The sequence below is a fragment of the Anopheles coustani genome, chromosome 3 (assembly GCF_943734705.1).
Source record: "Anopheles coustani chromosome 3, idAnoCousDA_361_x.2, whole genome shotgun sequence".
Lineage (NCBI taxonomy): Eukaryota > Metazoa > Arthropoda > Insecta > Diptera > Culicidae > Anopheles > Anopheles coustani.
Window position 1 is genome coordinate 68,542,240 of NC_071288.1, and position 12,611 is coordinate 68,554,850.

Here is a 12,611-nt window from a genome sequence, read left to right on the forward strand (position 1 = left end):
ACGTCTTGCGGGAACACCTCGGCAGGACTTTAGCAGCGACCGTGCGAACGTCACGTAGTTCAAGGATATGGCAATAAATCGTTTCCCGATGGCACGTTGACAAGGTGGTGGCGTGCGTTCCGTGTTTTTTGCTACGTTCTCTTCCTTTTTTTGCCGGAGTTCTGGAGTCATCGCAAACGATCATCGATCCCAGGGGGAAGCAGCAAGTTGAAAAGTACCTACTTTGCGTCATTCGAATGTGTTTATGTGCCAAAAAGCCCTCATTAATAGGAGCAACATTTTCGGAAAAGTCTGCACAAGTGTGATTTAGGAAAATGGTGTTGGGGTAGAAAGTGTTTCTGAGACTATGAAATCAATGGCCTTTAATGCAGCTAAAACACCTTCGCTTGGAAGTTCTTTCAAACAAATCATCTCAAGTATGATCTCCGCTATGTTATATGAATTTGAAGATTACCCTAACGTTCACTTTTTCGCTTCTCCCCTTCCAATTCCGTCTGATTCTGATTTGTTAATACGTTCTTCAATTTACAGCTGCCAAAGAAACAATTTCTCCCACAAACACATCACACCAGACAGTCGGCGTGCTCTCAAATCTTCAAACAGGTCCCCTGCCTACAATCATACCGGGCGTGTAAATCCAATCGTGCCGGAGAAGATCATTCGATTACCCATCGGGGACCGATCGGCAGTTGATGTTCTGTGATTTGATTTTCCCCTTCGTACGCAAACTCTAAATAGACCCTCCGATGTGGCTTTGTCGGATGGAAACAAATCGATAGTGAAGCTGTAGAATACCATTCCAGCGCTTAGCTGGATACGTGTTTGCCTAGGATAATGTGTAAGCGATTACCATTGCTACCGTTTTCAATTTTCTCCTTTCTTTCCAATGTCGAACCTCGTCGTCTAGAGATGGTCTTTGGCGATGGGAAGTGTTTGTAATCGCTCCGAAATGCGCACTAAGGCACCATAATGGCACGCCATTGGGCAAACCTATGCTAAATTCTGCAAAACAATCAACGGTCAGCAAAGTGGAGCGTGGGATATGTTTTGCATGAGTGAATCGAATTGGTGGGATGTTTGCAGCTTGATTTGGGTATTTGGCCTATGTTTGTATTATCTTTACATCCAATCTTTGGACCCAGCGAAGTTCAATATTGATCCTTTTTACGTGTAGCTTCTTGCTGTCACCGATTTTCCAAACAAAGATTAGTCGCAGGATGTAACCGTGGAACAACCTAATCGTTGCTCTTCTGAGGTAGGTTACCTTCCGAAGTGTAATGTGTCATAAACTTTGTGGATGATACGAGGATCGACTATCTACAAACTTCCAGTTAGTGAGACATTATCTTGCATTTGATTTTGATTTATTAAATTTATGCTAAGGAATCGTGAATGTAATGTGAAAGTAAAATGAAAAATTCAGATATGAAAATCATTAAATTATCTCGCTTGGTTATCCTGGTATTCGTCGTAGTTTCCGACACATTTGGCCAAATAATGTCAAAAAATGTGTAGAAAAATTGTTGAAACACCATGAAGTTCTGTTTATTTTTATTCTGCAGTCTAGTGTGCAACGTGGATTGTGTGTTAAATATTGTGTTGGAAATGAAAAGTTTCGCGAATTCATCAAAATATTTTGCGAAATTCATAAAATATTGAACGCTCTTTTCATAATTTTCGAACGAAGCAGCAAATGCCGGCTGTAATTATTTTTTCGCTTAATTTTAATTGCAGCCCATAGAAGTTAAAAGTAGAAAGAAGGAGAAAATTATAATTAATTCAAACAAACTCGGTTCAATTTCGCAAAAGTGTCAGATGAAACCTTCGGTTTTGCTGTCAAATGATAACGTTGTAGGTTAAGTTGTCACTACAGACAGCGCGAACGGAGCAAATGTTCGAGGCACATCCTTTTAATGATCGCCTTTCACCTCACAAATATTAAACTCCTCGCCGGCGAACCGGTTTCCTGTGTTTTGGTGCTTCAGCCTTTTGGTAATTTACGGGTTCGTGGTTATTTGCGGTTTTTCCCGTTCACTGTTCGCGCACGGATGCACCACGAAATGCAACTCTGGCTTGTTTCCAAGGAGAAGGGTGCGGCTTATCATGCCATAATTGCATCCCCAGGAAATTCGTCATGGCGGACTTCTTCGAGTGATTTTCGTATTTTGTGGAAAGCTCACGCCGAAAACGATGAACGGTTGAAGAATCGTGCAATGTTTCGTTGGTCCCGTCATCCGCTTCAACCCATTTAGGAGTTGTGGGTCAAACCCGGGGCAACCAGTTTCCGGTTGCGCTGGATCACCCGCACCTGACCACAAGGGATCTCCGCAAGGTGGGTTGTTTTAATTAATATATTATACCGATTCCGGGCAATTTCGGCGAGCCCGTACTCGAGCGTTTAACGGTAATGGTGGAATAAATTTTCAAGTAATGAAATGGATTCCTGTTGGCTTTTGTTTTTGCTGGCGGAATTTGCGGATGCTGTTATTTCTTGTTTTCCTTCAAGCTTACATTGCAGACGATCCCAATGGCAAGCTCAAGGCAAGGAAATTGATTACTGGGTGGAGTTTTTTTTTTGAATAATAATTTCCATCTGAAGGGGAAAAGGGACACCCAAAATTCAACGGCTTGAGATGATGGGCTTGTGGTTGATGGAGTTTTGTTTTTTGGTTATATTAGGCCCAACATGCGTAAAAGGATCGACGGTGGGCTCGCCAAAAACATCAGAAGCTCGCCATCAGTCGTACCGACTTGTATGAGCAATTTTTTGTGGCCGAAGAAAAACCCAAAAATGCACCGTTATCGGAAAGTTTGATCGATGACGGTATGGTAGAGAATTGACAGGCGGTGGAAAGCTGTCAGAACGACCCAAAAGAAGCGTTGCCACCAGCGACTTCTTCAAGCTGGTATCTCTTCCACCAGTAGGGGCGGGTATCTGCAATTTAAACGATTTTTTGGCCACCGACAATTATCATCCACCCAAACCCCCAGACTTGTCGTTGCACACCAGGACCAACTGCATATGGTGGTGACTCGTACAGGGCAGGATGATGGATCGCACTTAATTAAAATCCATCTCCACATACAACGGCAGTATATATGATTGGACTCAGGACTTTTGAAATTGTTTTCCCTCTGAAAGTATCCAGCAGAAGCAACATTAACATGCCACTCAACCTTTCTCTTCAAGGATATTTCATGCAGCGGTTGCTTCTAAATCCATTATTAATTTTGAAACTGTTATAAGACGTATTTATTTTCTTTTTCCTCTTCTGGTCATTTTGCTTACTTTTCTCTTTATTTGCAATGTTTTTTTGTTATTATTTTTCGACCAGTCTACTAAAGCTTTTCTGTACAATAATTTGTGCGATTTACGTCTTTGTGATTCATCAATATTCCATTACTTTATTCTTTTACGTATTCGTTACTTCTTTCGAAATATGGTAATTAATTAAAATAAAGCTTTCATAACTGTTTTGATGTTATATGGTTTCATGACATTTGAAATTTCACTCAAATATGATGACTTTCAAATGTGGCATTATTATTTATAGCATATTATTTTCTATCTGCTTCTACGATTCCCCGCTGTGTGATACCGTTTGTTTGATCTTCTTTAAAATAACTCACTCTAGCACCCTATACTTTCGCTTATCCGTGGCTCGTATCGTCTGTCGTTCCGTTTCCAACGTTTATGAACTCATTTTCCTGGGAATGAAAAACTTCTCATCGGTGAAAAATAATAACCTGCCACCTGCAGAAGCTATACCCACCGTTTTTAAGTTATTTTTACTCCAATGGTGGCGGTAATGTGTGGGTGTATGATGAGGTACCTGAGGTAAGGAGGTGTGTGGTTTGCAGAAAATAAACAAAAAAGAATTTTTTAAAAGCGTTACAAAATTTTTCCATCATCATCGTCAGCTGCAGCAACAGAATCATCGAAATAAATTCACAATAAAGCTTAGTGAAAAGTTGAAAGTAGAAAAAACAACCCACACAGAACCAGTGTGAAGGGAAGTGAACGAGCGTGAGAGATATGAACAATTTAACCACCCAACATTCGTATCTAAAAATGGGATAAGAAAAAGTATTATGTACGCCATAAAACGGATGAGTGAGGTATAAAACTAAATAAACTGGAGCTAAAAGCTTCCCGCTGCTTCCAACGACGAGTCACTAAACGTAACACACTCGGAGTATCCTTTACAAGTTACGTCCACCAGTGTTCCGCATCCTGTCGATGCTTTATTATTTTCATTTGTGCCTGGCACTCCCAAGGAGCGAATGATGGAAGGTTTCGATGACGGAAGGAAGAAAAAACCTGGCAGGTATTTTCCTTAGTCCCATCGTCGTCCCTCCACGGCGTGATCCATCATTACTTGACGGTGGATCCGTTTTAATTGGGTCGAGTGGAACGGAACAGAAAACAACATTTAACCGCCAGTTTCTTTGCTCCGTTTCCTGTGGCTTCCCGCTTCCGCGGCGTGGTTCGAAGTTTGCGATCAAAATTGAGCTTACAGAGGTTGTTGCCTTTTTCCTTCCATGTGTGCTTTGGACCGCCACCGGTTTATCTGAATGTGTTTTCAATTAATGATCCTTTTTACGGCGTCAAGGGTTGGCTGCCGGAACCGGAAAGATTACATACGATCTCTCTTGCGTTGATGGCTTGCCAGTTTCGTGGCGTTTGATTGGCTTTTAAGAGCTTAATTTTAGCTAACATATCTGCGATGGCTATAATCGTAAAATTTCGTTGCCGGTTTTTCTAAATAGGAGTTTTCTTCTCAACGAAAAATAAACGCTTTCGGGTGTTAAACATAAGGTTTATGTTATGAACCGCATAATATTCAACCCTGTATCAAAATGCTTTTCCATTTATTAAACCCTTATTTTTCTTCAAGTTGTTCAAATGTTTTCTTTTACTTCTGACTCCCAGACCTCAGCATTTGCAAACGGCATGTTATCAGCGTATTCTTCACGTTCGTGAAGCCATCTTTAACATTTATCCCATGTTACTCGGCTCTACGGGAACAATTTTACTGAAAGCTTGACTGTTTTATTTTTGCCTGCTCCATTGCGGTAATCCGATCCGTAATCCCACCGGATGGCTGTATTCGACCCAGACAGTGCGGGATTTCGCTGCCGGATAATCTACTATCCATTCCCAGAAGGGACCGGAATGTGTATGTGCAGCCTTAGCCTTTTATCGGTCCGGTGGCGTTAAATTGGATCAGGAAATGAAAAGGATGTGCGAAAATCAATATTCGATATGATGTTGCAACGGAACTTTGTTTTACCTTTTTTTTCGTCTTGAAATAGATACGCAAGGATAGGAATGGAAAATATTTATTCCAACCCGAGTTGGGGTTTTTGAAGATGGTAAAGTCCATTAAACATCTATTGACTTAGTAGGAACACTGGGTACCCGAATACTAAGCCAAACAGTATGATGAATACTAATTAATGGAATCTTAACATTAACCTCCATACCCATTTCCAATTAAATCCTCGCACTCGCTGCGAACGTTGGTAAACATTCCAATGGCTAACTTCAATCCTTTCATCTTTCGAGTCAAAAAAAAAAAAGGGTAAATATTTCTACACAAATTTCTGGAAGCGCCCAAGATAAATCGCTGTAAAATGAAATAAAGCTCTCCCCTCGTCATCTATTATCCCAGCTTTCCCTCTGAATTACCCAACCGCAATATGGAAGGATCGTAAGAGAGAAGATAGGACAACAACCAACAGGAGAAGCCTAAAAAAAGGGTACAAAAGTATGATGGTGATGATAATGTAAATATGCTTTTTTTATATTTCCATTTTCTTCCTCCATACCGATGTTATGTTCTCGATGTGCGCCATCCGATCCGCGCTGGAAACGCAAGAATATGGTTGAAAGTGGTCCCTTGGGAAGGCAATTTGTTCGCAAAAACCAAAACCACCCGAAACGATTGAGACTGTGATTTAATTTATGGGTCACAGAAGTCGAGCAAGAGCTTTAGTATACGGAAAAACTTGTACGGAAACAAAATAAAACAAATAGGGAAAAAATTGAATAAATTCACCGTATATCATCGGAGTATAGGTAGTTCAGTTTTTCTTGGTTCTATATGTCTAGTGAAGGAAAAGCGATTCTTAGGACAAAGTAAGAATGTTGGTTGATTAGTACTTTTTTGTATACAGATGGTTTTGTGCAAAACAAACATAAGCAAAGTCAAGATTTAAACAGAGCGAGAATTCAATTAATTTTATATGAATTGGTTTCATCCAAATTCGACAAAAAATATTTTTTAAATTCCAGGTACTCATAAGAAAAATTGGTGGACGTGTAAAAACATATTTTTAAAACACCTCCTTTCAAATAGGTGTTTATAAAGTGTATACTGTAAGTTGGAAAATTCGTCATGTAGTAAAAAGTTTAGTTTGGTTTAAGTTCTCCTTCGAAAAACCTCCTTCATCTCATCAAAACCAGGCGATAAACAACACTAGGTAAAAGGATATTTTTTTATTCTTGAATAAATGTTTAATACATAACAAAACCTGCCCAACAAACCAAACTGCAGATGCTGGTTTAACATAAATTAAGTGCCCGTTCAAGCCTTTCACAGGCTGCGGTATAAGTTTGCACGCAATGGCTCCAAACCATAATTCCAGTTGCCTTCTCCCGATAAGCCAAATTTTTGTCGCAAAACCCGAGCCTTTGTGCATTTTGCTCCGTGTCCTCGAAGACTTTTGCTGTAATTGGGAATGTGCAAGAAAATTGCTGATGCCATCGCGAGCGCCGCACAAAAACTCATTTCGCCGGTAGGTCCGAGCGCAAGCCCAATGCTTACGGACCGATAGGATCTTGCCCGTTTTCCTCGCCCGGGAAGTTGTGCAGGTGAGGATGATGCATTTAGATGCATGGAAGTTGCACATCAGTTTGTGCTGGTGATTGCACTCGGTCCAAAGTTTGCTGCTGCTGCTGGCCAGGCCGGTGGCAAAAAAAGAGAAGAGGCAGAGCAGATGGATGCCAAGGAAGGACCTACACAATCACGCAATCAAGAAACATTTTGGCGAGAAGACCGTTGGGCTGGGCTTTCTTTTTTTTTTTTGTGGAAAAAACCGTCTTCTCGAAGAGGTAACCATTTTTATCTTTCGGTGGCTTCTGGTTAAAACCGACCACGCACGCAAGAAATATGGGAGCAATCATCGCGAAGCTCACCTGTACACGTTTTTTGTAGGTCTTTAGGTGTATTTGGAGAAACCGGATTCTGAGACAGAGGCAGATGCAGTGAAGTTCCGGACGCTGATGGCAATATAATCTGCCCGAAATGATGGGCACAATTTTCGGAGATGTAGTTCTGCGCTTCGGGGCGTTACTTGTTCCTAATTTGCTTTTGTTTTACACAAGTCGTTTCCATGAATCGTTCTATCGATTTTAGTTTTAAAAAAGAGTTCGATGGCAAAAGTTTCCTAAATACCTCCCCATGTTGCATGCAGAGGTGTTCTTTTTAAATTTCCTCAAAGCTTTAAAAAATATATCGCTCCTCTTCTCATTTCTCTTCCATACTGCAGTCTTGTTATGTGTTCGTTTCAACGATGAATGAATTCCTCCCATGAGCGCATGAATGATTCCATTCCGAAGTTAAACCCGCTCGTCCACTTAGGTGCATTCAGTAGTTTTGCTTTTTTTTCCCCCACTCGACGTTCCAAAGTTTCATCTCGACGTTTCGTCAGTTCCTTGTCTTCGTGCTTCTTTCCTCCCTTTTTTTTTATGTGGTGCGAATTTTGCTCCCATAAATTCGATGCATTATGAATTGCTCCACTCGAAGCGACGGTGCAGAAGGCGAACGAAAAGTTGCAAACCTCAAATGTCCCGAAATCGGATTAACTTAACCACGGCCAAGCCAATCATCTGCGGAATAAAAGTGCACTCCGAGTGTGGGGTTTTTTTTTAGTTCTTTTGTTCCATAATTTTGTGGTATGAAGATGCACCACAGCGAGAGGTAAAGCAAGAGTTGAACCTTTTTTTTGCAACCGATTATGGAATGAGGTTCATTTTGAGAAACTGTGGTACAAAATTATGAGATAGATGTTTTAAAACTCCGTTCGATAAACTTTTCTAATAGTGTTTAGGATTGGCGATGGCATTAGTTTTGTACTAAAACCAGGAGAGAGAGAAGATAAATGAAAACTACTTCCCAAATTAAGTTTCTCTTGTTAAGTGTGTTTAAAAAACTAGGAGCTAATAAACTCCAAAATGGGAAACCACTCTCTTTTTAATCCTTTCTAAATTAGTTTAGTTTTTGTGCGCTTCGAGCAACAGGATCGTGGATAGGATCGCACAGCACAGGGATAGGATTGCTTGCTTACATTTCGTTTAATTACTCACCGACCCGTCATAAAAGCCTTCCTCACTCACTGACCACGAAATCGACGGTTTCAAATGAGTCAATAAAACTTTCCCAATTCCACAAATCATCACCCGTTAGGGTTATATAAGCATCCGGAAGCGGAAGTTTGATCAAAATCGAACGAGAACGATATCGAAACGTCGAAAATATCCTCCACAATTCTTTCTCTTTCGACGGAGCAAAGCATGAAAAATAGATCCATTAGGGACGGCACAGTTTCTACAACCCGAGCCGGGAAAACTTACCCCAGCGTGAGTGAAATCGTACACCTATCCGACGGTTTCCTCCACGCGGCAACGTTGGGTTATTTATGATTGTGTGCCGAACCGGGGCATCCACTTCGACCGGGAGTTTTCTTCCCGAGCGGAAAAATACAATCCCGAATTTGCAGATATTGATGGTTGGCAAAACAGGGACCCCGCGTGGTTGGCCGCGTGGCCGAATAGAAACGCTAAATCGCTGCAACCACAGCCCGTCGTAAATGGGAACAGTTTTCCGGCCCGGTGATCCCTTTTCTCCTCTTCAAACAGCCCGTCATGCTGTGCTGGTTCGTGTTCTACCAACTTTTGTGTGCTCGCGAAAAGTGTTTCGAGAAGTTTAGCCGAGTCCAAGAAGCGGCTCAAACAGTTCGCAAGGGAAAACAATTTTCCGGGTGATTCGCGACGCTGGCCTGACCATGAACTTGAAACCAAATGGAACGAAATGAAGGAGATTTTACTTCTCGACGAAAAATATCTATGTCGATTCTCGAGTTAGAGAGGGTGGCATTGCGCAACGTTAGTGATGGTGATACATTACCGTGGATTACACTTTTGTTTAAGTACACAATTTCCACTTATTTGAATCTGCAACGGCAGCAGTTAAACAAGTAGATTCGAATGTAATGCTTTCGAAAAAAAACTCCACCATAAATTCGTCCATTGAACCGAGAAACAGTGATGTAGCACAAGCAAAAGTAAACTGTGTAATTCGAAACTACCACCGAATACCCGCCAGTCAAACATCCCCCCCAAAAGAAGATGAATTGAGTGCAGCGGGCGTTAACATTATAATCGAATATCGACCTTGTAGAGCATTGGGTTAATACGATTTCGGAACCGGGCTATGCACTTTTCGCTAACGTTCGGGAAATTCGATGCATCCAAACTGCATTTTTTCAATTAGTGATGATGGAAATAATCGAATATCCTCCAACTCCACCGATGGGTTGTCAGAAAAAAATAAGGAAGCAAAGCTTCAACACGTTCCACTGTTTAAAAGCAAACAAAACTGTTGAGATTGATCTTGATGATTATAAAACAATCGAAACATTGGAAAAAAAGAAAAAATAAACGTATACTTTTCTCTCAAACCACTTCTTACGAATTATCCACTTTTTCGATTCTCATTCGATCGATGAGGTGATTGGTTATTTAACCTTCAATGGACTTTTTTGGTTGATTGATGAAAAATTAAATTAGTTAATTCCTTTCCACTGCAACGTACTGCAAATGGGCTTCATAAATGGGACTTCTGTGTTCTGTTAGGGACAGATTAGAAAACTATCTTCTAATAGCTTCAAAAATAAGATATCTTTTAGTTTATTAGAGTAAATCACAAACCCGGAATGTTTAAATATTGATAAACAGAAAAAAGCTCATAAGAGTAGGTTCCTATGCAAGCATAAACCAACCAAAACTGGGAAAAGTGCTATTTGAATGATTTTAGATCGAAGTTTGTGTGGTATCCCTAAGAATAGCAACAACAAAATCATCGTATCCATCTGAAACCAACATAACCAACAGCCCGTGAAAGCCGGAAGTAAACAAAAAAAACAACTGCTGGAATCAAGCAGCGCTTTTTTCACCTAGTTTTTACTTTCTGGCGTTACGTGCTGGGCGATATTTTATGACAAGGAAATTTATTTACTCTCCCCTTCATCATCCTACTTTGATATTGGCGAGGTGGAGTTGGTGCGACCGCATCGAACAAGAAGTTTCGAAAAACAGTCTTGTTGAAACACCGAAACGCGAAGAAAACGAAAAGAATAGAAGGAGAACTTTGATGGAATCCTAGTAGGCTTACGTTGAAATGCCAGGTTGCGTTAAAATGTGCTCTCGACAGACGACTTCTCACCCACGTGGCAACAGCAATGTAGATCACGTGGAAAACGTTCATTCCATCCGCCAACGCGGGTCACGTGGAAAAATTGAAAATCTAAATTAATGATTGTGTATATAAAAACGAAACTTTTTACTTGTTTTGCCCGTGCGAAGCCAAAATGTGTGGCTAAAGAGCAAGCGCCAGGTGAACTAAAACGAGTAAGTTTTCTTTAAGAAGAAACATTGAACGAACATGCAAACTTGACAATAGTTAGCGCGAGACGGCATATGTCACAAGGGTTCAAGCTTTTCGACTGCCTTTCGGGCTAGTCACAGTGTAGAGTGGAAACTTCAATTTATTCATTAAAACTCGAAATACATCAAGTACCTCGTCATTACGCCGAGAGGTTGTTTCTTGAGCGAACTTTATTGTACAGTCGCATCTCGCCAGTGCCGCGCGCGGTTCCAGGAAAATCGGGTGCAAAAACCACCGGCTTCCGAAACCACGGGCGGGAACTGCCGAAGGCCGGAAGTCCCGGAGCGGTCCCTCGACGCGCGGGAAACAACAAAAGTGCAAACTTTTTCCGCCCGAACGTTCCCTTAAGAAAAAAGCTCGCACGCTGTTCGTGCCGGAAAGCAGGAAACATTCTGAAGAGCGCGAAAAGTTTTTCGCTCAAGCATTCACTTTCTTCGTGTTCGCCGCCAGTGCAAGGGGCGATGGCTAACGATGGGCTTGCGGTGGACCGTACCTTCGCATCTCGTCTCCCAACGTGAAATCATTGTACACCCGCTTGAGCGTGGGCGTCGGAGCGTGTTGCTACAATTATTGGGAAACTTTATTCCGACGCTCGACTCGCGGTCGATTGGATTGGTCGTATTGTGGAAGAAGCATCGAGGAGAAGATAACCGATGGAAAAGATTGTTGTTCGACAAATTTGAAAACGGCCGTTTTGGCTTCGCATGATTTACCATCGAACTTGAACATTATCAGCCAATGAAGTTTGACAATCGAATCGAATTTTCACGCCATCAATTTGGCGAAGAAAATAACTGCCTGCTGAAGCAATCGCAAATGGTGAGACTTTAAGAGCACCCACCCCTTTAACCACAATCTACACTTTCTCAAGTCAAAGGTCCACTGAAGCGTATCTTATTTCTTACCACCCAAAGCACGTACGACGACCCATCCCGAATCCCGTTGTACAGCAAATAGAAAACTAATTATCCTCGCCTTAAGCCCTTTCCCATACCGACACATTTCTCGCCACACATTTGATTTACTAATTAATTACGGTTACGAAGCCTCGTTGAAATTTCGGTCGACTTATTACAAACTGGCCTCGGTAACCGGAAGTGGGAGTCCTTCATAATTTGTCCGATTTTATGTTGACTCTTTACTCCGCTCCCGAGCTTTAGTCATTTAGGAGTTTGTTTACGCTTCTCCTGGAAGTCGGTCGAAAATTATAACTTCCTGGCTCGGAGAAACTTTAAATTTCTGGAATCATCTTTACTGCCCACGCTGAGCCACTTAACCGGGAATAAACGGGATTGCATACCGGGAACAATAATCAACTGCCTTAAATTTGTTGATGGAAAACATTGTCATTGTGTAAACATCCTTTCGTCCAAGTTCTCCCATGTCTTAAAGCAAGTTCTAATGTAATATTGTAAACGATGGTGTTATTTTTCTTCTGATTCCAGGATTGCCATGGCTCGAAGGATAACCACCACGTGCCGGTGCAGGACGATACGCAAAACTACCACATCGAGAGTGGATTCCAGAACCTGACGCATACCAGTGTCACCTTCCGACGAGCGCTCGAGACTTGCGACCCACACGATGTCATCATTGGGGTAAGGATGGGGGCTGCATTTTAACTTTTATATAACTGTGTTATTTTTCTAAACTATGGAACTATTATTTATTTAACAGTTTCCTAGTGAATCAAGATCCACCATCAGAGGAAAGTTATATTTTATATGACTTTGGTGAATCTCGTCAGAGGCCTTTAAGCACTCCGTTCCAGAATGAATACGGTTCTATTTTTTTTACCGGATGTAAAACAATTTCTCGTTTTTTTTACTAAGAACTTTGTATGACATCAGGATGGTTTTTGCACCCAGTTTTCTATTCCGT

The 12,611-nt window shown here is 41.4% G+C and overlaps 1 protein-coding gene across 2 annotated transcripts in view; it reads left to right on the forward strand.

Annotated features, from left to right (window-relative positions):
* Nucleotides 1–12,611, forward strand: part of LOC131260610 (MOXD1 homolog 1) — a 43,898-nt gene that overhangs the window by 25,494 nt on the left and 5,793 nt on the right. For both annotated transcript variants that reach the window (XM_058262380.1, XM_058262379.1), the window contains exon 2: nt 12,176–12,328. In XM_058262380.1, coding sequence (XP_058118363.1) covers nt 12,176–12,328 — 153 coding nt within the window. The remainder of the gene's footprint in view (nt 1–12,175; nt 12,329–12,611) is intronic.